This window comes from Phaethon lepturus, unplaced genomic scaffold (genome assembly GCF_000687285.1).
Source record: "Phaethon lepturus isolate BGI_N335 unplaced genomic scaffold, ASM68728v1 scaffold21387, whole genome shotgun sequence".
In the NCBI taxonomy this organism is placed as follows: domain Eukaryota; kingdom Metazoa; phylum Chordata; class Aves; order Phaethontiformes; family Phaethontidae; genus Phaethon; species Phaethon lepturus.
Genome location: NW_010552806.1, coordinates 30539 through 56132, shown reverse-complemented (window position 1 = coordinate 56132; position 25594 = coordinate 30539). Strand labels below are relative to the sequence as shown.

The 25594-nt window shown below is 38.0% G+C and overlaps 1 protein-coding gene across 1 annotated transcript in view; it reads left to right on the top strand.

Moving 5' to 3' along the window:
* The first annotated feature begins 2568 nt into the window (after nucleotides 1–2568).
* Nucleotides 2569–25594, top strand: part of DOPEY2 (dopey family member 2) — a 48522-nt gene continuing 25496 nt past the window's right edge. The window contains exons 1-13 of the mRNA XM_010291343.1: nucleotides 2569–2706; nucleotides 12608–12789; nucleotides 12888–13058; nucleotides 15477–15666; nucleotides 16523–16621; nucleotides 17339–17462; nucleotides 18188–18288; nucleotides 18772–18886; nucleotides 21454–21574; nucleotides 22084–22203; nucleotides 22804–22909; nucleotides 23397–23588; nucleotides 24438–25131. Of these exons, the coding sequence (XP_010289645.1) occupies nucleotides 2569–2706; nucleotides 12608–12789; nucleotides 12888–13058; nucleotides 15477–15666; nucleotides 16523–16621; nucleotides 17339–17462; nucleotides 18188–18288; nucleotides 18772–18886; nucleotides 21454–21574; nucleotides 22084–22203; nucleotides 22804–22909; nucleotides 23397–23588; nucleotides 24438–25131 (2353 nt within the window). The remainder of the gene's footprint in view (nucleotides 2707–12607; nucleotides 12790–12887; nucleotides 13059–15476; nucleotides 15667–16522; nucleotides 16622–17338; nucleotides 17463–18187; nucleotides 18289–18771; nucleotides 18887–21453; nucleotides 21575–22083; nucleotides 22204–22803; nucleotides 22910–23396; nucleotides 23589–24437; nucleotides 25132–25594) is intronic.

Genomic DNA, 25594 nt, shown 5'->3' with positions numbered 1-25594 from the left:
AGCGCCTCGTCCCTCGGGATCAGAGGCAGGGTGTCCGCCTCGTTACAGCCCGTCTTAAGACGATGCTGAAAGTCGATGAGTAACTATTAACGTCTCCATTTACTAAGGAAGTTTGTGACCCGGGATTTGGAAGACGTGCCTGAAGGTCACTGGCAAGTGGCTTTGTTTGGGGTTTGGTTTTGTTTTTTTAATCTTCCTGCCTTTGTATATGAGCACAAATACGATCTGGTGGCCATATTTAGGTTATTGGGGTTTTTTGAAACCTTGCTGGCATGTATCAACGTAGGTACCTGAACGTCCACGCACACTACTACATCATTAAGTCCATCATTGCTTTTCTGGAGGGGAATATACTATTCACCTGTCTTCTCACAGCAAAGTCCAAAGAAAGTGTTTTTAAAAACTAAGACATTTTTTCCTCCTGTTGAAGTTTTATTAGTTTGTGGTTTTGTTTTTTTTTTACCTACTTGAGTAGGTACATTCTATTTTACCCTCAGAATCTAGGGTAGACTTTACTTAAATAGACAGGTTTTAATGCTATGAGAATGCTTTAGGACATGATTTTCATAGAATATTTAGAACCTCTTTAAGCGCTTTTGATAATTTGATTGATTCCTGTTCTCTAATTGGGTTCATGTGGGTGTATTGCTTTTACAAATGAAGACATTTTATGTGTTCTGTCAGTAAAACAGCTGCCCAATTCTAAATGATCAAGACGAATCTCTTATTTATGAAAGTGGCAGCACTCTTGACTTGGTAGAGAGCTGCTAGAATACTTACTAGCTCATGCTTTGCTCTAAGGAGCATGAATAAAATCCAGTAGTCCAATGATTAAGGTACTTACATGAGATGGGGGGAATAGGGTTTAACTGCTTGCCCTGCTAGTGGCAGGGGCAGTATCTATATCAGATTACTCATAACTTTTGCTGACAGTATATTGCAGGTTTGCCACTTTGTTAGGTTTTACGGGAGGGTTGACATTTTTTTAAAATACTTGTTGCAGCAAGGATAGCTGTAGCCTAGGTGAATGTTGTACCGTGCAGGGTAATGGGGTTTTTTACTCTCTCTGCTGTGAGAAGCACTGCATACATCCTGGTGAAAACAGAAAATTAAACTTTTGCTGTAGCAAAACAAACAAAACCAATCAACCAAACATGGTCTTGATGACATGAGCAACCTGATCTAGTTGAAGATGTCCCTGCTTATTGCAGGCGGGTTGGACTAGATGACCTTTAAAGGTCCCTGCCAACCCAAACTATTCTGTGACATTTGTGTGATAATCCTTTTTTTTTTTTTTTTTTGTCATAGAGGTGGATCTAGGTTGGATGACATAGAGTGGTTATATTGGCAAGGACTGAATCCTACTATCAGGGGAGTGCAAAGGAGGCTTAAATCTGCCTTTAAACTCCTTTCTCTTTTTTGGGTGCCTCGAGCATTTTTCTGTTTCTGAGGGTTTGCTACCAAAAATCTTATATTAATGTAGTTATTGTTGTTTATGACAGTTGATGGACGATATACAATTGTTGAGGGGGGTATTTTTTTTATGCTGTGAGAGATGACCTGCTTTAAAAGAATATAGAGGGCTGTTCAGGTTTATTTTTGTGTCCTAACAGTAGAAAACTGAACGGAGATGCCTTTCAGAAACATAAAATGTTTTTTTATAGGATTGTGCGTTCTTTGTCAGTGATGTAGCACAGATTGACCTAAACCTGGCATTCCTAAATCTAAGCATCTCTCTAGAAGAATATTTTTGTTAGCTAACAGGAGAACTAGCGTCATAGCTACCATAGCAGTGGAGGTATGATTTTTCAGTATATAAAATCCAACCACATTTGTTTCCCGTGTTCTAAAACAGGTGTAATTTGTTTTTTTTTAATCTAAATGCATTACAGTATATAAGAAAATCAGGTCTAGATAACTTAATTTTCCTCTGTAAAAACATATGGATACTTTTTGGTGAAATAAAGGAAGATTAGGATGCATGCCTTGATGCTTTGGCACACCACCTTAGTCTTGTACTTCAGCATCTGCTGCTGACAAGTTGAGATGCAGAGTTCCGAGAGCTCCTTCTGCTGTGGGCTGAGAGGCTCTTTAACGGGATTCCTCTGGGAAATTGTATTTTGATATGAGATGTTTCACATTCCACTGCTACAGGTAACCTTTCAAAACACTGCACAGATGATAAGTTATGAAAACTATTTACTTCTCCCTAACATCTTGTCAGCAATTTGACTGTTTATAGTGAGACTTTTTATTCCGTTCCTTTGTTATTGTGTGAGAGATCCACGTGCATGGAAGGAAAAAACATGTTTCATAAACAGGAAGATGTGACTGCAAAACTTCTAAAACAGGCAGTGGGGAGTTGGAGTCATGCTTGTTAAGTTTTTTTTAACTTTGTGTTGAAATTTGATCGGATGACCTGTTTACTGTGATCCATCAGTGCTTCTACATATTTATTGTTACCTTACAGTACTTTAGGTTTGCCAGAACTTAAATGTGGATTATTTTTCTGTAACTGTGTGCATATTTTAGTTTTTCACCTTTTTCACCTTGCTATGAGAACCGAAGATGGATCCAGAAGAGCAGGAGTTACTTGGTGATTACAGATACAGAAATTATTCTTCAGCAATTGAGAAAGCTTTGAGAAACTTTGAATCATCAAGTGAATGGGCGGATCTTATATCTTCCCTTGGCAAACTCAATAAGGTACAGTGTCACAGGAATATTTTTTCATTTGTTTATTATCTTTGTATTGTTACTAGATTTTCTGTAACTTACAGTACTTAGCAAAATTGAAAATTCACTCAAGATAAATGTTAGTTCATAAGGAAAGGGTGATGGAAGCAACTAAGTCAGTACCTTTTATGTAAATGTGAGAAATTCTGGTAAAACCAACAGAGCTTTCCTTCAAATGGTATTTAGCTTCAAACGGAAAACTTAGCTGTTTCCTTTATACAGCTAAGAATTTCGTTTCTGCATTGAAGAAACCCCCAGCATGCTGGTTACTTACTTTAGAGCAGCTAAAAAAGTCTTTATATAGACAGCAGGTCACAAGTTTTAGTATATATTCTGAGTCAACGTTTATATTTCAAAATCACATTTACTTGACCATGCCCTTCGCTTGTATTTGGGGAAATAATCAATTTGGTGCTGTTGGTATCTTTTGTATGACCATGTAAAATATGTCTGAAGATACGAAAAAAGAAAAAGACTTTTACAGGAAAACACCTAGGAATTGTGTCCTCTCCTCCTGCCCAAGAAACAAGGTGTATGTTGTTTGTGTCTCATTTGGTCTCTTTTAACTTAAAGTTCTTCCTGAATGTATGTGGGGCAAGAGTAGTTACAGTCATTAAGGAAACAGCGGTGAGAGGAGGCAGCTTCTACAGAATGCATAAGGAAACATCTGGTTTTACCCTGATAGATGCCTGACATGCCTTTGCTGTTGTTGCTAAACCTTAATTCTACAGAGTTTTCAAAGGGGAGGGGGATCCATAGAATTATAGAATATGTCAAGTTGGAAGGGGCCCACAAGAATCATCAAGTCCAACTCCCTGCTCCTCACAGGACTACCTAAAAGTAAACCATATGACTAAGAGCATCATCCAGAAGCTTCTTGAACTCTGAGAGGCTTGGTGCCATGACCACTTCCCTGGGGAGCCTGTTGCAGTGACGAGCTACCCTTTCAGTGAAGAACCTTTTCCTAATGTCCAGTCTGAACTTCCCCTGACGCAGCTTCATTCCATTTCCTCATGTCCCTTTGCTGATCACCAGAGAGAGGAGATCAGCACCTCCCCCTCCGCTGCCCCCCTTGAGGAAGTTGTAGACTGCAGTGAGGTCACCCCTCAGCCTTCTCTTCTCCAAGCTGAACAAACCAAGTGACCTCAGCCACTCCTTGTAAGTCTCTCCCTTGAGACCTTTCACCATCTTGGTCACCCTCCTCTGGACACGCTAATAATTTGATGTCCTACTTATATTGAGGCGCTGAAACCCGCACGCAGGACTCAAGGTAGGGCCGCACCAGTGCAGTGTGGCGTGGGACAATCCCCTCCCTCCACCAGCCAGCTATGCTGTGCTTGATGCACCCCAGGACATGGTTGGCTCTTTTGGCTGCCAGGGCACACTGTTGACTCATATTCAACTTGCCATGAACCCAAATCCCCAGATCTCTTTCTGTGAGGCTTCTCTCCAGCCTCTTGTCCCCCAATTTGTACGTATAACTGGGACTACTCTGTCCCAGGTGGAGAGTCTGGCACTTGATCTTGTTAAGTTTCATATGGATGGTAATTGCCCAGCTCTCTAGTCTATCCAGATCTCCCTGTAAGGCCTGTTTACCCTCGAGGCAGTCCACAAGCTCCTCCTAGTTTAGTATCGTCAGCAAGCTTGCTTAATGTATGCACAATTCCTGTGTCCAGATCATTTATAAAAACATTAAAGAGCACTGGCCCTAAAATTGAGCCCTGGAGAACCCCACTTGTGACTGGCCACCAGCCTGATGTAACTCCATTTACTATAATCCTTAGAACCCAACCCATCAGCCAATTGAGCCAATTGCTCAGCCAATGTATTATGGACTTATCTGTGTGCTGGACAGTTTATCCAGAAGGATACAGTGAGAGACAGTATCAAGAGCTTTGCTAAAATCCAAAAAACCCCACATCTACTGGCTTCCCTTAGTCAGCTAGATGGGTGACCTTGTCATAAAAGGAAATTGAGTCAGTTAAGAAGGACTTTCCCCTTGTGAACCCGTGCTGGCTATGACCAGTGACTGTGTTGTCTCTCAAGTGTTTTTCAGTAACTCCCAGAGTAACCTTCTCCATAATTTTACCAGGTGCTGAAGTGAGACTGACAGGCCTGTAATTACCAAGGTCTTCCTTCTTGAAAATTAGGACAACATTTGCCAAATTAAGGGTTTTTAAGGGCAGCCATGTTCTTTCCTCTTCAGAGGAGAGAAGCTGAATATTGCTCTGGCAATAGGAGTTACACTTTTCTGCCTTCACTGTTTCATCATGATCCCCGTTGAGTCAATAAGGAGAGCTAGAGATCTTCAGAATGCTTCTCTCAAAAGAGAAAATAAGAAATAATTACAGTGAGAAATTTCTTACCTGTGGCAAGTGGTAGGCTTTGATCTTTTATCTTGACTTAGATGAACACACTGAGCTGATTAACACCTATCTGAAACTCTTATTCAGGTACATAATTGCCAAGATATGTAGCAGCATAGTAGAAAGCAAGCAAAAAAGCTTTTAGCTGGTACATCACTCCATCTACTGTGGTATTTTATGGACTTAATCGTTTTAGGAGCTTAAGAATTCGTAGAGCAAATCATCCCTAGCGTTCATCTTCTTCTTCTGCTATCTGAAAATAAGGATGATATGTCAGAGGAATATGCTGCCAAAAGGAAGACTGTGAAATAAGATGTCAATAGCAATTCTCTTAACTCCTATTATTACCTGGTCTCTTACACCCTAAAACATAAATATTGTTGTTGAGTTCTGTTAGTGTTGGGAGGAGGGGGAGGTGTTTCTAAGGTAAGAGCCTAATTTCTTCTGTAGTCAGTTCTGAGGGTGAATGAATGAGCAGGGAGAGAATGGGTAGGAGGGAGGAGATAAACAGTATCTCAGTGATAAAAATGTTTTTAGACACTGCACATGGTTATATTCAGGAACCTGGTTGTCAGTAAGTGGTGTGCAGTGATGCCTGTTATTAAGCAAATGTGAAAAAGCTGAGAAAGGGAGAGACAAAAGAGGATTAGTAAGTCAAGGAGTTTTGGAAGCAGTTTTCATGCTTCTAGAGTAGCATGGAAGATCTCTCTTAAGCACATGTTTAAGAAACAAGGATCTTTGTATTGTGGACTTTTTGATTGTGGATGTTCTTGCTTATGTAGGTGTAATACTTTCTGAAGCTTTTTCTCCTGTAGGCAGGCTTCAACAATACTTTGCACTACTGAGTCCCACAAGTTAACACACACTCACTCACTCTTATTTCTATAGAAGCTCAGTGGCATTACCCTTTCAATACAAGGTCTGGAGGAAGCAGCACAGGCTCTTGCTACTTGAGGGAGAAAGAATGGAGGGAGCTGATCCAGATCCCTTTGGCCTTGGCTGAAACAAGTGATCTTGGAGCTCTTGCTGCTGTTACTCCTGGTGAAGAGATGACCGCTACTTCTTTCTATTACTGCTTAGCTACCAAGGTTAAGCTGAAGGTTGTTTTTCACAGTTTTTCTGTTGCCTCTGTAGTTCTAACTGATGTTTCACAGTGACTCATAGAACCAGGGAAGCAACAGAGAAATCGGTTGACTTCAATCTGAATGGTCAGCCAAATGGGTCAGTTCATACATCTAGAAGGACTATTTTTTGTCACTTAAGGGAGATGAACCTTATCTAACTTCACATGACTTCAGTGTGGACAGCTTCACCTTGAATCACTTTTAGAAAGGGAAAGGAATAAGGGGTGTTTTCTTTTTATTATTTGTTTTGTGACTCATCTCTTGCTATTTAAAGTAGGTCAGATGAATACTGTCCTAAAATTGCGTATGTTCCTCACTGGTTTTATAGGGAGCCTGAGGTAAGTTACAGCAGTTTTGACCATGTTTTTTAGCTGATCTAGGCTTCTCAGATTAGGTAAGATGAATCTCCCCTGCAGTCTTCTGAACAGAACTGCAGGTACCAAGTGTGAGCAAGAGTGAAAGATGGAGAGTGGGCAGAATTCACTAACTTATGCTACACGCCAAGTTTGTAAGGGAAATATTTTTTGGGTTTTAATTTGAATAGTGTGGGTGTTATGCATCATCATGGTGAAGGAGAAACAGTGGAAAGTAATGTTCATAAATACTTATAGAAGAATATAAATGGACAGATGTAAACAAGTGGATTAATCAGGCAGTAAATATGGATGTTAATGTTTTAAAAAGAGTCTTCAGCTTTGCTCTGAAGGAAATATCTCTCTCTGTGCTTTGTTTCTGTTCAAGCTCTAGTTACTATAAACCAGTCATTTAGTAGTTGCAGCCTAGGCTGCTCCATGCTTCAAGAAGTAGGATTATTCTCCTGTCAGTACTGTTCTTGGATACAGCTTTGAAACATGTTTTTATTGTTTTTGCCTATGTTCACTGTTTGGAAAGCGCTGTTTTGTGACTAAGATTTTCAGATGTTCAGTACAGATTGCTGCATCCAGAACACAGTAATCCTTCTCAATTGTCTTACTGCTAAAATGGGATTGCACTATTGCAGATTTTGCCAGCTTGTTCCAATGTTGTAAAACGATACAAGTCTGAGCAATCACTTTGGTACTCTGATAGAAAAAAATGCAGGGGGGGTTGTGTCTTTTTAAACCTAGAAATAGGTGGTGGATCAGCATATGTGGGTTTGTCAATGAAATAGGTGCATTTAACATTGTTTTCGTATACAAAATGCTTGTTACTGTCTATTCAGAGTATAAACAGATAAGTATAATATATGAAATACATATGAAAGTATTCATGGAGGGGGGAACTTCAGGCAACTGAGAGGCTAAAAATATTATGAAGTTAGGAAAATCCAAATACATAGTTTGCATTGGGGGTTTTAATCCAGATTATAGTCATATATTTTCCCAGAAATTTTAACTCTGGGTGCTGGCAAACAGTAGATAAATGACACAGTTTGCAAATGAAGAACTGAGCAATAGTAAATATTGGCTTCCATAGCCTGCTTTTGTAAGGAAACTATGAAAGGAAGTTTTCAAAAAAGTCTCTGAAATTTACTGATTCATAGAAGAGCACAAAATCTCACTGGGTTTTTGGCAAGTGAATGTTTAAACTCCCCTGTTTATTCATGTAATCCATATATATTCAGGTTTGTTGTTTTTTTTTAATAAAAAAGCCAACCAACCTACAAAAAAACCCCAACCTGCATCTGTGTGACAAGAACAGGGACAAAATTTTGCCATGCATATTGGCAGAAATACCTGGTTCAACAATTTTCAACAGTATTTGGATATTGGTGGTATGGAACTTCCACATAAGCTTTGCTGGTGCCTATTGGCACTGAGCCTGGTTGGCAGGCCAGTGTTCCTTTTCTGAACAAGATGTTCACTTATAGTTACTATTCACCATGAAAAGAAAATAGCATAACATTTGAAAAAACAGTTGTTCTAGAGGGGTTTATTTTATGCTTACAGCATGGTTGGCTTGCTCAGTAATGGCAGCAATATTTGCTCTAGAAGAGCACTTTCAAATTGCTTTTTATCTTTGTACATAACACAAGTATGCAAATGCACAGATTATAAGTTCTTACAATACTAATTTTTAGTCATTAGTCTGCAATTCCAGAATAATATTTTTCTATTGAAAGTAAAAAAAAAAAGTATCTTTTTGTTTCTTTAGGCTTTTCTTGCTTCAAAAAATTTAAGGTGAATATGAACTCAACAAAACACTTGATCTGTTTGGAGGGGAAGGGGAAAGAAAGCACAAAAATCATTGCAGCTGCACTATTATCGTTTGTTTCAGTAGTAACACAATGTCACAATATGTCTGTTCTTGAGGGGAGAGAAGGATTCTTCTGAAATACGGATTTAATAAGCATAGCCATTAATTACACTAGTTGCTTCATATGAGAACTCTGACTGCCATGGCTTTATAACAACTGTTGGCTGAATTACAAACACAAGCACCACTTGCCTTCTGTTGAAGACAAGCCTTATGTGCCTTATATATTTGAGGAGAAAGGAAGCTTTGCCTTCTGATTGCTTTATGGATCTTCATCACACCCAATGCACAAATGCAATGTGCAGGACGAGATCATTTTATACATTTTTTTTTTTTGCCATTTTTTAATATAACTCCAGCTCCTAGTTTACAGTTTCCTCACAACCCTCTTTGAACTTCATGCTGCTATTTTTATGGAAGCTGGAGCTCTGCTTAGAATTTTTTGTATTTACTTGGAAAATGAATCAGTGGAAAATGGAATCATGGGCTGTGCTTCTCCTCCTCTCCTCCCAACCAATGTTGTCTAAGACAAGAATTATAGTATCTCCTAGTTGAAGATAATTTCACAAATTGATGTACATGCTGCATTTTTCTGCAATGCTAGTCATATAAATAAAAATATTTACTTGATTTGCTTTGGGAATTTTTATGTCTAGGCAAGTTGATCTAACTGATCTCTAGTGGTGCTATAAAGCAGCGCAGAATGACTTAAACCAGTAACTGTGGAAATACAAATATTCCTCTGTGTGTGTCTGTCTGTATGGTTTTAAGGTACATGTATACTGTGCTGCAAAGAACAGATCTTTCTACCCTTTAAAGCCCACATTCAAAGAAAGTCTGAGCATGCTTATGCGTTAGAGAATATTTAGTGTGTATAATGTATTCTTCAGTCAGTTATAAAAAGAATCTAAAAGGTTGAAAACTGGACATGCATGTGGACACAAGGCATTACTTTGCATGTCTCATTTTTTGCCTGACTTACTCATTAAAGCCTTTATTTTAAAAGCCAGTGGTAGGTCAAATACTTCTGGGTTTTCTGGGCTGTTATTTCTCACTGATCTGTGAAAACCAAACCCTGGGATGATACATTAAGCATGGAGTGCTTGCTGGCAGTTCAGGCTTCTCAAGACAACCCTTATTAGCAGTTCCAATGACATTTAACATTTCTGCCCACCGTAAATGCTCATGTGGAAGGCAGTTGGAGACAAGGAGAAAAAGTAGATCATGGATGGGCTTCAGCCCATATGTTACTAAAGATGGGCAAATTAAGCTTACAAGAATCAAAAGAATGGGTGCATAGTAGGTGTCGAAACCTGTGAGCAGAGTTGTCTGTCTGTGGTTGTTAGTGTTGGATTCCAAATGTAGAAGCAATGGTTTAGGGTGGGATCTTCATCTGCATACGGTGCCAGTGATACCAGGCTTACTACCACAACATTTAAATACTTGTAGTAGCTGAAATTATAATAGTATTTCAGCAGTCCTAGATCTCACAGACAACTGATTCTTTTTTTCAGTTGTGGGAGCTCAGAATATTTAAAAAACAAGCTTCTTAGCTTTGCCTGTTGGCTCACAGAAACTAATTAACATTTAGAAATGTGTATATTATCATGTCACTCTTATTTCAACGAACAGTTTTAGATCTGTCCACTAGTTAATGTCTTTCAACCCTTTTAAAATTCTTTGAGCCCTGCAATTTTGGGGAAGCTGTTCAGAATCTGAACCTTTCAGCAAAGTAGCAGCCAGCCCACCTTTCTGCTGGAATGGCTCTTGGTGCAACCGCAGTCTTCTAATATATTGCAGGGTGGTTTAAAATTCCTTGCATCTGCTGAAAGATCAGAGACTACTGTTGACCAGGAACACCTATTCTTGAGAATAATTCTAGCTTGTGTCCAACTGTGTATTTCTTCAACCCAAGTCATAAAAAAAGACTGCATGCTTTTGAGAAGGGAGTTTCATCTCCAAATTGTTCTGATGTGTTGGGCAGAAACTCTCCTCTGTTTATGTATGAGGATCATAATAAATGTCTTCAAATCTTGCTTCCTGTACAGAGATGTCTTCGATTCTTTAGGTGAAACAGTGTAGTCAGCAGATGTACATGAATGTAGTCTTATTCTAAATTAATCTCACCTGCTGGAATTTGGACATACAAAGGTTTCAGAGTTACCCAGGAGAAATACTTGAGTTATCCCTGAATATCCACTATTCAACTCTTAAGATGCCTGGAGTAATTTTTCCTGTTCTGACTAAATGTTTTGCTTAGCTATCCCTGATGCTTGGGGAAGGAGAGTTCTTATTTGCTGCTGGAGATTCACTTTAAATACTTAGAAAATGAAATAAGCCAAACAAGACTTTTGTCATGAGATGGCATTATTTCTGTAATGGATCAGATTCTCTGTGTAATGAACAGTGAGTGTTTTCATTTTCTACCTCGTTGATATTTAAATTTTAACTGATTGAACAAATACCATCTTAATATTCTATCTTAAGACTGAGGGGAAAAATATTTACCGCTGGCATATTTTTTTGTAATTGCCTTCTTTTATATATACAGAGGGTGTGGGCAAATACGTGCCAACCAATATAAACAGAATGTTTCAAAGTCCATCTTTCAAACAGTCTTCAAAGTTACTACACATCTTAAGGATTTCAATCTTTAATATTGAAATAATATTACTCATGTAATATACAAGTAAATGTCTCAAATATAAAAGATATAAAAAGATATAAAAGATAACTCCACAAATATAACCTGGTTTAGTTTCATATGTGAAATATTTCTGTATTCTTGGATTCTAGTTTTTAGTGTCTATGAAAATGCACATCTCATGCTTGTAGTGGGGGAGGGAAGGAAGGAATTTAATTGGCTCTAAATGGCATCTGTACTCTCTGCATTTAAGTATGGTGTGACCTTTCTATTTGCTTTTGTTACAAACTCAGCCTTTTTCTTCTGGAGTAAATTTTATTTACTAGGAGCTCTTTACTAACAGCTGGTCTCACAGGTTAGGCAGGGCAGCAAATAAGAGAAATAATGCAATAGTGGTCTCTCAGATTCTAGCTCGCACGCCCACCGACTGCAGTCTTAAATGTGAAGTTGCACACACCTTTGAAAGGTGATGGGTTTTAGCTCTTCCTCTTACTGCTGATGAGAGTATTCAGCATTCAAGTGAATGCTGCAATCATTGCTGAACTGTTTTCGTTGTTTTCTTGGAAATGAGCAAAGAAAGGTTAGTTCACTTGTCTGCTGCTTTTTCAAAACCTTTTTTTCAGGCAGGATAGGAGAACCTCAAGTTTAAAACAATTATGTAGGATAAGACCATGATTTAACCTTTGGGACAGTCAAGAATTTGCCTAATCCTGAAAACATCCTAAATGTCAGTCTGCAGTGAAACATCTGTTTGCCTTAGCAGACAGTGATCAAATGCTAAAGTGCCATTTACTTGCAACTTTTTTTTTTAATTGTCTCTGAATTGAAGAGACATACTTAATTACCCTGCTGAAATGCATGCATGGTTCAAGGAAAGGAGTAATCTTTCCAAAGAAAGGTGCTACAGTTTGTTTTTTCCGGAGACCTGGGCTGTCTGCAATACTTAGTTAACTATTTCCTCTCCCGAAGATCTTTTACCTACATGTCAGTACGGTGGGTATAGTTAATAAAGCTTACTGAATGTAGCCACGCAGAATTACAAAGAACTTTTAAGGTGTTATTGGCCCATTTAATCATGCCTGCTGTGGTTGGAAGTTTTTTTGGTTTATGTTTCAGCTATATGTGAAATGAAAATTTACGAGGAAAGATAGTTACTTAATTCTTACTTTATTCCCTGTCCTTAAAAGCTGAGATGCTCTTCTTGTCACTTTCCTACTTCCACTGGAGATAGGGTAAGGTTACCCTGTCCCTGTCCTGTCCTTTGACTTCTATTTCCAGCCTCTAAGCAAAGTAAGATCAGACTTTACTAGATTGTTCATTCCATATGAAAACTCAATTGTAGTATTCTGCTGTTTCAGCGTAACAAAATGCATTTATGAGAGAAAATTCTTGAATGCATTTAGTTCTTCTCAGTGTGCTAGTAGGACACCTTTGACATGAAGTCATCATGTACATCATCTTTTACATTATAGCTATCTATTCTCACCTCCTTTCTTCCACAGGCTCTTCAGAGTAACCTGAAGTATTCTCTCTTGCCAAGGCGGCTGATCATCAGTAAAAGATTATCTCAGTGTTTGCATCCAGCACTACCTAGTGGAGTGCATTTAAAGGCACTAGAAACCTATGAAATAATCTTTAAAATTATTGGGACAAAATGGCTTGCCAAGGATTTATTCTTGTACAGGTAAACTTTTCTTTAAAGATGCATGCATTTTACAAACTATTTTAATTAACTAGGGTTTTTCTTATCTTTTTCTTTTTTGCTTTTTCTTTTTTAAAAAGCTCGGGTTTGTTTCCTCTGCTGGCAAATGCAGCAATGTCAGTGAGGCCTGTTCTCCTTGGTTTGTATGAGAAATACTTTCTTCCTCTCCAAAAGTCCCTCCTGCCTGGTCTTCAAGCCTTTATAATTGGACTGCTGCCTGGGTTGGAAGAAGGATCAGAAATTTATGACAGGTGAGTACTAATATTAATTTAAAAGCGATATACAGTATACAGTTTTTGCTTTCCTAGGGAATTCTCAATAAATTTATGTCAGCTTTCTGTATAGAAGGCTTGATAAAAGAGCTTCTAAGGGTGGAAGAATGGTGAATTCCTGAAAGATGCAACGAATATTGCTAAAGTAGAAAAACCCTTTCCCCTTCTATTTTCATCTCAGGAGGAAAAGAGGAAAGAAGAGGAAAAGGAGGGTTAAAATTATATGTGCTGAGAGAAAGGAATAAAAACTATTTCTTAAAGCGCCTCTGAACTCCTAAATAATTAACATGACTCCTCAAAACACTGCTCTGTCAATTAAATTCTATTTAAATATTGTAACACGAGACAGCAGCTGAATTCTTTCCAGTCTTTCTGTACCAGATACCCTCAGGTTCTGTAAACACGAGCAAGAGGCAACTCTTATAAAACCTATTGTGGAAAAAATTATCTCTCTCACTCTTGGGTGACCCTGGCAGTAACGACAATGACATTCAGTATGATAAAGTCAGGATCAGGAAGTGTGCTGAGAAGAGCAGCTCAGCACCTATTTGTGTAGTGGTTTTACTTCAGTTACCGGAACTGTTTTGTAAGACTTTATAAGAACTCAACCACTGTAGGTTTCATCCAAATGTTTCTTTGCTTAAAGAGTCACTAAACATTGCATTGGTAATGTACTTCCTTCTGTATTACCAGTCTGGATGTGTTTGCTGTTCTCTCTGCCCTTTTTGAATCTTAAATATCTGTGCGTACAACTAAAAGATACGCTAGGCTGCATAGATTACAGTTAATAAGCAAAATACTTTTACATTTAAAAATACTTCTTTTTAAAAACAAGTATTAAATTGAAGGCTCATATGGATTTCTGGAGCAGCTAAGAGCAGATTGCATGTGCTCCCAACTTGGTGAGTAGCATTCAGTTGCCAGTTCCAGAATATCAAATCTGTGGACAAGTATATACCTCTTATACATCTGCTGTAGAAACATGAATTTTTAGTGTGTGGTTTTTGTCAGGCAGGCTTGTAAGGGGTGGTGTATCATTTTCTGTCTCCTACAGCACTAGTTGCTGGGGGCTTGGGGGAGAAGAGGGACCGCTTGGAACTAAATCTCCTGTCAATCTGAAGGCTTTTTAGGGAGACTGAACTTATGTTGAAACTGACTAAATTTGAAGTAGTGAGTTAATGGGAACTGCAGATTAACTTCCAAGATCTGACTTCTGGGTTTATTTCTTTTTTCCCTATTCTTGATGGCATTGTTTTCCTCTTTGCCTTGAACAAACAGGATCACAGGCAGGAACTGACCGTATATTTCACTGTGAAAGATTTATGCTAAAATTAATTTGATGTTATTTTGTGAAATATAAAAATTACATGAGAGAGTCTTTCTTTATTTTACTTCTTGTAGTGATTCTGGTGCAAGTTAGACCAAGATATCTTGTCAGAAGATGTGTTAGATTAATTTTAAATTCAGCTTCACGAGAGAATTTCAACTGAACATTGTCAGAATCTTCAGCATTGAAGACTAACACTAATACATCCCCTGCTGTTCCTGAAAGTGGCAGAAGTACTAGCTCAGATTGTCCTTCACCCTAGAAACTGTTTCCTTCTTAAACACACACATATGCATGAGTTTGTACACACACACACACACACCCCCCCCGAAAAGTAAAAATCGCTTGAGGGCTACTTTATAAAGAAATGGAAAAGAACATCAGATGCAGGGGGTGTTCTCTTCTATGCTGGACTTCTTCCTCTTTTCTCATTGCTACATTCCTCACATGAGGTTTTAATTCCTACATTATAATAAAATACTGACAGAGTTCCCAAAGCAGAGAATGTGCCATCAGCCGTAAGACCTCCAGTGTGATTGCCTTTAAACTAATTTCAGTGTACTTGTCCTGTGCAATAACTGACAGCATGTCATTTTATTTCATGGGATTTTTTGTTCAGTGACTTACAAAATGAGCTCATTGATTTGTAAGTACAAATATGTAGGATATCTTCCAGTTCTGGACTCATAAAATTGGCTTTTAGAGCCTAGCATCAGCTTAAATTGTTTCCAATTCATCACTGCACACCTCTCACCGTAAATATTTTGCAGTCAGAGCTACTGCAGTAATTTGGTCAGAGCTTAATGTTTGCATATAATTACTGGAGGAGTTTCCAAAGTGTGCACAGAAACTTTGTTTCGGTGAGAGTGCACAGTGACAAAGGATTGAATGTTTTTTGATTTTTTCATACAATCAGACACTGGCCATTTTCATATGAAAAGGGCAATACTGATAATCTAAAGATGAGGAAATTAAATAAACTACAATACTAACTCTGTGTATAATTGCCTTTCTGTGGTATAAAAATGAACAAAAATCTGTTTTCTCACATCAAATATATTTCCGTACAGAACGGATGCTCTGCTTGTGAAGCTCTCTTTACTGATGGGCCAAGAAATGTTCTATGGAGCACTCTGGGGCAGTGTCCTGGTCAGCCCATCCATCAGGCTGCCTGCTTCTCTTTTTGTTGTCAGTCATATCAACAGAGAGCTGTCTGGAAAACAGCAGAAGTACATGCTTGGCACTGATTATAAGCTCACAGTAAGTTCATTACACTCCCCATAGAACAGTCTTACCTACCATAATATCTGCGTACTAGCAGAATGTGCCTTCTCTGTATTCAGTTAGAATGACATGCTCTTAAAAATATTCTGGAAAGAGAGAAAGGGAAGCTGATGGAATTGCTTAATATGGTTACTTCATGGGAGCATCTTATCTGAAATACAGCAAAGAATCTCCCATAGCAATTTTGGTTAGCCTGCAGAATGGAAGTCTTCTGAAGCTTCTGCAGTTTTTGGTAATTGGTACTGCATACAGCCTTAAAAGACTGACTGTTTAAAGTCAGAAGATGAACCTGACATCTTTTCTCTACTTGCTCTGAATTTGCACTTAAGGTTGAAGACCAGCTTTTCTATAATACAGTATATACAGTGTTTAATGTGGATTTCTCAAAGTGTTTGCAGTCCTGGAAGACAGTTCTGAAATTTAGTATCTTTTTATTTTTTCAACAAGATGGAAATCTTCAGTAGGTAGTAATTTATGTTAAACTTGAGTGATGGAATAAATGTTATGCCAGTTGAAGTACTTCAATATCTGCATTTTGTGAGGCTTCACATTCTGTTTGATAGCTGATGATGTCACACTGATGTTCTGTATTGTTACAAATCCAAGTATTTTGTAAATATTAACGATTCTCTTAATGATATTCCACAAAATTTTCTTAACTTATTTTGGGGACAGAAGTTAAATGGCTGAGTAATTATCCTCTTATTTTAAAATGTATTGTTCCTATGTAACCAAGTTTGCATTCTTTCCTTCTTGTGAATATTAACACTGATTGTAGTTTAAATGTTATCATGAAGTAAAACAGCATTTGTGTTTTCTTTTCATTTTACAGATGAAGTCTTTGTGTGTGTCAGTATTGGATTCAAATGTCCTTGTGCAAAGAAACACTCTAGAAGTGATTCTCTTCTTCTTCCCATTTTATACAGCTTTGGTAAGAGGACTATTTTGATGTTGTCACATGCACATTTTGTGCAGGAAGGTGTCTTCTGTGAAACCAATCCAGCTCCTACCTCTGTTACTGCCATATGTCTGAATTTGTACCTTCAAAATCAATGAACAGATTTTGCAGTTTCTTGTTCCCTCATCAGTTGTAATAGTAGAGAAAACTCTGCAGCTTCTCAGGCTCCTTACAGCTTCAAATGAAGATGTGCTTTCACAGTGAATATTGCATGAATGTGCTTGAAGTATTCAGGCCTGAGAAACTGCATATGGAAAGAATATCAAGCTCCTTTTTCAAAGATTTCAGCATTTGGAATTGTCTGCACTGAACTAAGATACTTCTGTTAAAGACTAGGAAAGGAAATATTACTTGAAACAAGAGCTGTTCCCCATCATATCCTAACTTACTTAGCAGTATAGTCAGTAGTTTGAAAGTAGCAAGTAGTTTTAAGTCTTAAGGCATAACATAATGAAGTCTTTAGTATTTTTAGCTTAACTGTAGCTCTGTACCTTAAACACGAAAATGATGACAGTTGTGTCAGATTCTCTTTCTTGAGATTTTTTAGTATACAAAATATTTTGTTATTGATAGTTTGTTGCCTTTTTTCCTAAAACAGTAATACTGCTCATTTAAAAAACCCCCCTCATTTCCAATTTGATTTGTTTCAGTATTCATAAAGAGCTAAAGTATCTTTGTTTTTCATCCTAGGACTGCAATGAAAGCACTGTTCTATTGCACAGGACTGATTTAGTCCATATTTTGTCAGCAGCTACACAGACGTTGTTGAGGAGAGACATGTCACTCAATAGAAGATTATATGCATGGTTGCTAGGTACTGTACAACATACAGTGATATTCAATATTCTGAATACCTAAGAGAAAAATCAATGCTTAAAAATATAATACACTTCATCAGCAGTTAATGAATGATGATAAAATAAAGTGGTGTTTAGGTGCCATTTATTAAGTACTTGTTTAACAAAATTATGCACTCACTTGCAAGAGATCTGAGGTCTTCTTTTCAGAGGTGAATTCATTTCACTGTCCTGAATCACAGGGTATCTGATGAGCTATTTCTGGTCCTGTCCACAGTTCATTCTGAAATGGTTCAGTGGACTGAAAGGAGTGGGGCACTATTTTAACCTTGCTTTTGTGGAAGTAATAATCTGTTAATTCCCATGTGGGCTTAATTGTCAAGGAGGGGCTATAAGAGAGCTATAGCTTCTCCCCATCTGCATCCTTTTAACAGCATAAGAGGAGGCTAAAAGTGACAGGGCAGGAGCTGCAGCCATGTAGTTGCCTGAAGGCTGCCCTTGCTGACCCCATGTCTGGATCTGGCCTTGGTTTTGATTTGTGTTCAGTATAGCGCATCTGGATGTCCCAAACTGTAATATGTGGGCTACCCTTGGGCAGCATGTGAGCTAGTTTCAAGCAAAGTGTTGAAATGACAAAGGTTAAAAATGCAGTGTAATTTCACTATTTTTATAAATGCCGTGTGTGTAGTGCTCTGTGCTGTAGTATTTCCCTGTACTCCTGAAGCCCCTCTTTATCTTGTAGGCTCTGATATTAAAGGTGGTACCTTTGCTCCAGACTCAACAACTTCTGAAGACCATGCTATTTATTTCTTTGGAAAATATTCTAGAGATCTTTTGGTTGAGGTTGGTATTCATTGTATACAGATGGATTTATGATCCTTTTAAATGTTAGCACAAACTGCATCTAGAATTGTTCACTGTGACACTTGGTTTGTCCTTCATTTTCTGTCCCTAAAAATAACATCCTTTTAGTGGTTATAGGTTTTATAGTTTTATAGGTTTTCACCTATCTGAATGCCTGCTGTGTTGTGTTTATCCCAATATTCTACATGCTTACAATACAAACGGAATCTAGTGAAACCAAAGAGCAGCATCTTTGATGGAACTACCTGAATTATTTAAAAATGCTTCTCTGAATAAGATCAGCTCTTGAGTACAGATGATGAGTAATTGATTTGTCTACCCTGTATGGAAAATTGAAGTTCAGTTGTAGTCAGTACTAAACAAAATCAAATTCAGAAACACTTCGGGTCTTAATAAAACAGCAATCTCTCTTCTACTTATAACATTTTGTTTTTACTTGTTTTTACATTTTCTTTTTACTAGAGTCTGATTGAAATTTTACATCAGAAATTCCCAGAGTCTGATACAGAGGAACAGCATCAAGCTTATCTGAAACCCTTTCGCATCCTAATCAGTCTCCTTGACAAACCTGAAATAGGTAATGTTGCTTGTTGCTTCTGTTAGGACTGCTAACAACTGTAACAACTTGGCATTCATCACCTTTGACAACAGGACTTAAGACAGCATCCTGCACAATTCTTCCTAATTCTGAATATGTGTGCGTTGAGTATTAGTGTGCAGGGGGCTATGTTCCTTGCCTTGGACCTGGTTCAGGATGGTGCTCTGGAGCAAGCACCCTCTCCCGGTTCTTCTGGCTCTTCTGCAGAGCACTACACTGCGTAGCATGGATGTATCCTAGCGAGGATAACACTCTTGCATGCCCAGAACTGTAGTCTGAGGGGTCAGTTAAAAAGAACCACTTCTGCCCTAGTCTCAATATTCTGCTAAATTAGTTCTTTGGAGCTTATTCTCTAAAATACTGTCAGGCCTCTTTGTGTTTTGTCTCATGAAGTGGCTTCTATCTGAAAAGACCCTGATACTACTCCTGCCTGGGTTTGTTTCCAGTGCTTGGCTATGCTTGCAGACCTTCCTATACACATGCGTCAGACTCTCATGACCATGTTGCTTTTCCAGACCCTGTAGTCCCACGGGCAGCTAGGCTATGGTGGTACTGCTGCCAAAGTGGGTGGTATCACTTACCTGCAGGCGCTCCAGCTGGAAATCACCTGTTATGGGTGTGGGGAGGTAGGAGTGCCTCTTTCAATGGTGCTGCCAGCTTGTGCTGGCCTGATGCTGTAGGAGCTATAGTTTGAGACTTCATGATTACTGAGCTGTGAAGAATTTCCTCTTCTTCCCTGACTGTCACATGTCTATTTTGTTGTGTACATGAAGTTGGCAGCACCAGAAGGGTAAGGCTCTGCCAGCCCTTATTTTAAAGGGCAAGTTCTCCTTTCTGCATCAAAAAATTAAGCCAAAGTAACTTGACAGATTTTTAGGATTTGATAGTATTCTGTGAGAACCATGTGCAGATAAATCTTTGGAATTATGTTCTATTACTCTGACAGGTATGAGAAGCCTGTGGACTGGTTAACTGGTATTTGTTAGAAGCTAATGGAGTCTTAATGACTGACTGTATTCCAAGGTGTTGTTCTAGGTATTATCCTGGGTGGGGGAGTGATGTTACCATTGACCAAGCCTGTAGACTTAGAATAAAACTCATGTACTGAGACTAAACACTGGAGTGGCAGTTGGTTTTGCAGGCTCCTGTGTTCTGGTAAGCTTATCCTCTTTCATGGGTCAAGGAAAATCCTTTTAAGCACATTTCCTTTACAGAATTAGCACTGCCAGGAAAAATGAGGATTCTGTATTGCTTGTCTAAGAGGTCAATGCTACCTTAGAAACAGTTGTGAGTCTGTTTATAAGACAGTGATGTTAATGTTTCTTTCCACTGGTTTTAGCTTTTTTTTAGCTATTTTAAAAATAATCTATCATGATGGAAGCTAGTTATATAAAGTATTTTTTTTTCTTGACAAAAAAATGAAGCAGGGACAGTTGACTATGGTTGTTACATTATAAATTGTTTAATCTAATTTAGAAACTAAATGGCAGATACTACCCTATTGTATGTTTTATTTGGCTCACAATTGGTGTTAATCTGAACTACAATAAGGGTTATTTAGCTGAACTGCATTATTCAGTTTAATCTTTCTGTTCCAGTCAGCACACAAAATATAACTTCTTGAGCCTTAAATCAATGTGACTTTCACTTCCTTTTGAAATGGATTTAACAATGCAACTTTTTTTTTAAAGCTAGCAAACTAAAACAGAACAAGAATTTTTTACCTTTTCTGCTGCTGTTAGTCACTTTCACTTTTTTTTTTCCTTTTTAGAAGCACTCATTAGAATGCTTTATACACAACTTTTTTTTTTTAATGGTTCCTTGTTTAGGGTATTGTACTTATTATTTGTTCATGTCCTCTATAGACAATTTCAGATAGAATAAAAAAGTGCTGACCCTTAAAAATTGGGTGCAGTTGTCAGCATGCACCTATCTTATACTTTCTTCTTAAAACTGTTTATAAATATCCATTTGTTGGATGTATTTAGGCATTTGAGCATCTCAGTTTGCTGTTTTTTCCAGATTCTGTCCCTCAAAATTTAATCAAAGCTGCTATGTTCAATGTGTATTGGGAAATGTGTTTGTTTTCCTTAAGGATACAGACAGGGTGATTATTTTTGGCATGTGAACTGCAGGTTTATGGTTATGATTATGCCTACTTATAAACGATTGCAGTGTAGGTGCCTTCTGGAAGTGACTTGAGTGTTATGTAGAACCAGTGCTACAGGTTTCCAAGTATTACTTTAAAAGTTCCTGAAATGAACAACAGGTGGTATTTAACTAGAATTTAAAAAAAAAAAAAAAAAAAAAAAAAAACCACACCAAAACTAACAAAAAAACCCCACCAACAAATACTTAACCACACAATTTTATTTTAACTGGGAAATCTGACATTTTAAAAAGCCTCGTAAGCATTTTCTTCCTGCTTGGGTGATCATGCTTTTTCAGTCTAGCTACCCCTAATTTAAGTCTATACAAGTTTGTAGCTGAGCCGCCTAGCAATCACTTTGATGCAACTACTGGATTCTTTTTTTCTTCAATTGTAGGTCCACAGGTTGTTGGGGATCTGTTCCTTGAAGTTATTAGAGCCTTTTATTCCTACTGCAAAGATGCACTTGGTTCTGATCTCAAACTTAGCTACAATCAAAGTGGCAACATACTTGCAAGGTACAACTGCAAGTTTTCAACTATGAACTGAAACTGTATCATTTATATTACCTAACCTTAGAATGGAACTGCTTTGGGGAAGGTTAGGTTTTTAACAAAGTGACCTTCTGTACATGAGATTTTTCTATGACTTTCCTTTTTCCCCCCTGCACGTGCTTGACTTCTCGTTGATTATCAGAGAAGAAAATGAAGTACAATGCATATGATTGGTGTGGATGAAATACAGTTATATTGGCCAAGAATCAGTCTGGTGACAGAACCTTTAGCCTTTTGATTTTCAGATTTGAAGGCTTGATTTCTTTGATCTGGGAGATAGATGCTTAAACTCTAGCTATTCCAGAATGACTTGGTCCTTGATTTAAAACAATCAATGTCTTCCAGCTTGTAGAAAAAGGGGGGAAAAAGATTTTAAAACGCATCAGCTAATACTATGATGTGCATGCTTTTAGAATCTTCATTGACATTTGTTTCTTTTTTTTTTTTTTTTTTTTTTTTCCCCTTTCACACAGTGCAATCAAAGAGAACAAAAATGCTTCGGAAATCGTCAAAACAGTCAATTTGTTGATCACATCCTTAAGCACAGATTTTCTTTGGGATTACATGACCAAGTGTTTTGAAGATTGTTTCAGGTGTTTATGTTGTCAAACAATAGTGCTCCTCTTAAAAATACCACTTAAGGGCTATCTGTGTAAGACGGTAAAGTTTACTGAAGAATTTAAATTCTGGAAGGGACATAATACATGTTAGAATCAGCCAGATATGTAAGTTGCATCCTAAAATAATTCATGAATGCAAACAGGTAAATGGTTAGACAGAAACTAACAATCTAAGAACAAAAGAAATTACTTTCAGAATGACAGCTGAAGGAGGAAAAGGTTTTGGGAGGGGAGGTGGAGAGGTCTTCCTTGGAAGAACAAGTGTTTTTTGAAGAAAAATAAAGATGTCTATCTTTTTATCTTTTTCAAAATATAAGAGAGAGATTATACTTTAAGTAGCAAGATCATTTCTAGATATTAAATCTGATAATTAGAAGCACTTTAGCATCCCACATGCTACAGCTCAGGTGGTTTTGACAAAATGTTTTATCCTCATGTATTGTAAGTCCCATTTTACTTTGCTTCAGAAGGCCTAGCTGTTCAGTATTTTGTGCTGGTTTTGATGAAGCTTTTTATTGTAATAAGGGTTTTGGCAGGAAAAAAGTTTACAAAATAATGTTTCTTTCAATCTAGAAACAAATCCACACAGATGAGATATCCTCTTGAAAATATTAGCACTCCTCCTACAGTTTCAGAGCTCTGCACACTATTGGTGTTTCTTCTTGACGTGATTCCTTTGGTAAGGTAACCTGAAGTTAACTGCTTCAAAGTCCTAAGAAACTTAAAATCAAATAATTCATATTGTGAATTACCTAAAATGAAAATAGGCAAAGTGACATATGTGTGCATATGCATGCTATGTCCTGCAAAGTATAGTTTTATGTGCTGACTTATATAGGGCTGGCAGGGCTATTGCCTCGCAAAATAAAAATTGTTTGTGTTTTAAAATACAGTGATTATATCAAATGAATGGGAAAGTGTTCCTTTTGCTTCTTGGGTAAATAATTTCCTGGGACTTTTTGGTCTGTTAGTAGATGACTGACTACCCTAGGATTTTTAGGGTATGATTCAGTGTTCATCATGTAGAATGAAGAAAGAGCAATAGCACTGAAGCAAGTTTGTACAGCTTAACCATTCATAAACTGACTTTATCAATCATTGATCAGTGTTGCTAGACAGCTGGATAATATATGATAACTATTTTAAACAATGCTTATTTATTTTAGGAACTCTACTCCGAAGTGCAGACTCAGTATCTTCCACAGATGCTCAGTTATATGGTGCAGTCTCTCCTGGAAAATATGGAAGTATTAAATTTACCAGAACTCACTCATGGCTTAAAGACCTCTTTTAAGGTGCTTAGCAAAGTGCAAATGCCCCCTTCCTATTTGGACACTGAGACAGGAAGTGGACATGGGGTAGGTGTTTTTCAGCTACTCATGGATGTTTAAAATTGTTAGTGATATAAATTACTTTAAAATGCTAATTCTCCTAACTTAAACCTAGGTGATAACTACACCAATAAAGATTTTTGAAACTTATCTTCTTTGGCCCCTTCTAGAGCTACCTGATGCCTTATTATTCTTACTCGGTATTCAGTTCTGACTTGTTTGAATTATTTGTGACAATGAAGAAGTATAGTCTTGTCTGAAACTGGGGCTATAATCCTACCTCTTGAGAAGAATGTGATCTTAATGGTTTTAAAGAGACATTCAGGATCATGCAGTTGCTAAAGACTCAAATTGCCAAATCAAGACCAGCTTTACAGCTGTTTACGTGTGCAAGGCTTTCAATTAATATTTTAGTTTAACACAATGTGGTATCATTTGTGTGCAAGAGACTGTAATAGGGAACGAGGAATAGATGGCATAAAGCAGTCACACAAGCACAGCCTGCCAAAGTTTTGCAGTAGAACAAATAAGTGCATTTGACTAGAAATAATCCAGCATAAGTAATACCGTTCTAGTGGTTAATTAATTTTAAGGAAACATTTCCATCTGCTAAGTATCTGTACCTATGGCTCTGTTGCTGTTTGAGTCAAGGTGTGAAGATTATACAAACATTTGTTAGGTTTTAAATGCCGTTGACTTGAACTTCTTACAAACAACTATGTCTCATGATTTTGTAGAAGTAATCTGTGTCTGAAAATTGCAAATACTAAGGCGTTTTTTTCTGTCATTGCTGTTCCCTGGTGCCTGCCACAGTTCTACATAGCTTAAAATGATCTACACAGTGCCACATTAACCACATTGACATTTCTGTTTTAGAGTCCAGTGAAAAAGGAAAATGTAGACATAACCTTGGAGACTAAGTCTATGCTGCAGGGGGAAGATGAGTCTCCACTCCCTCCCCTGAAGTCCGAAGATAGTGGCATTGGTCTGAGTGCTTCCTCCCCAGAGCTCTCTCAGCACCTGGGGGTGCCAACTGTGACTCTTGAGAGAGATGATGTCTGGAAGAAAGGGGGGAGCATTCAGAAGACTTTGTATTGCATCCAAGAGCTGGTTGCCAAGTTTTCCAGCAAATACATTTTTGGGATGCAATTTCAAGAAACAAGTAACGAAAGCATCTCAGCGGTGAATCTGAGTGGAAAAGAGAAAAAAGAGAATGGCTACAGATTACCAGAAAGTGCTAGCAAGAAAAAGAGCCCATGGGATGCAAAGCAAATTACTGTACCTCAGTTTAAACAAATGCTTTCAGACTTGTTCTCAGTTCGAGGGTCACCGTTCAAGAACAAGAGTTCTAATCCTCTTCCTTCTGACCACAACTCTGGTAATAAAAAGGAAAAGGAGGAAGAAGAGTGGGACTTAGAACAAGTGATGCTTGTCTTGGGACCCCTTAAAGGTGACTGCAAGGAAGCTTTTGCTGCAGCTTGTCATCTTTTGTTGGATTGTACTACATTCCCAGTCTATCTTTCAGAGGAGGAGATGGAACAGTTGTATCTCTCTCTGTTTCAGGTTCCTGGTAAGAAAAGATTCCTTTACTGTGCAGCTTGAGCATTTGAGGATGCAAATAGCAGTGTGAGCTTGGCTGTTTGCAAGACATGTGACCAGGGCCAGTAGTAATGCCTTTTGACAGGGCTGAAGGCAAGTTGCATGTGAATTAAAGATTTACCCACATCAGCATGTGTTTTGTGTCTTGCAGCTGAGGGTTCATTTTAACCAAGGTTTTTAAATTCACATTATTTTGAAAGCTTTCACTACAAAACTTGTAGCTGAAGGGATGAAAAGACCTTCTGGCCTGTAGAGCCTTGTAGCATGGTTCAGGATTTTCAGGAAATCTGTCCCCTCCCTGTTCCATGTGTCCATGTCCTGCACTCCTCATCACCCCACCTCCCACCCCCCAAAAAAAAAAAAGTATGTATTAGAGGAAGATGGGTGTAGGTGGAAAACTGGAGCTCTAGCCTGTAACAGAAGCAAGTTAGAAC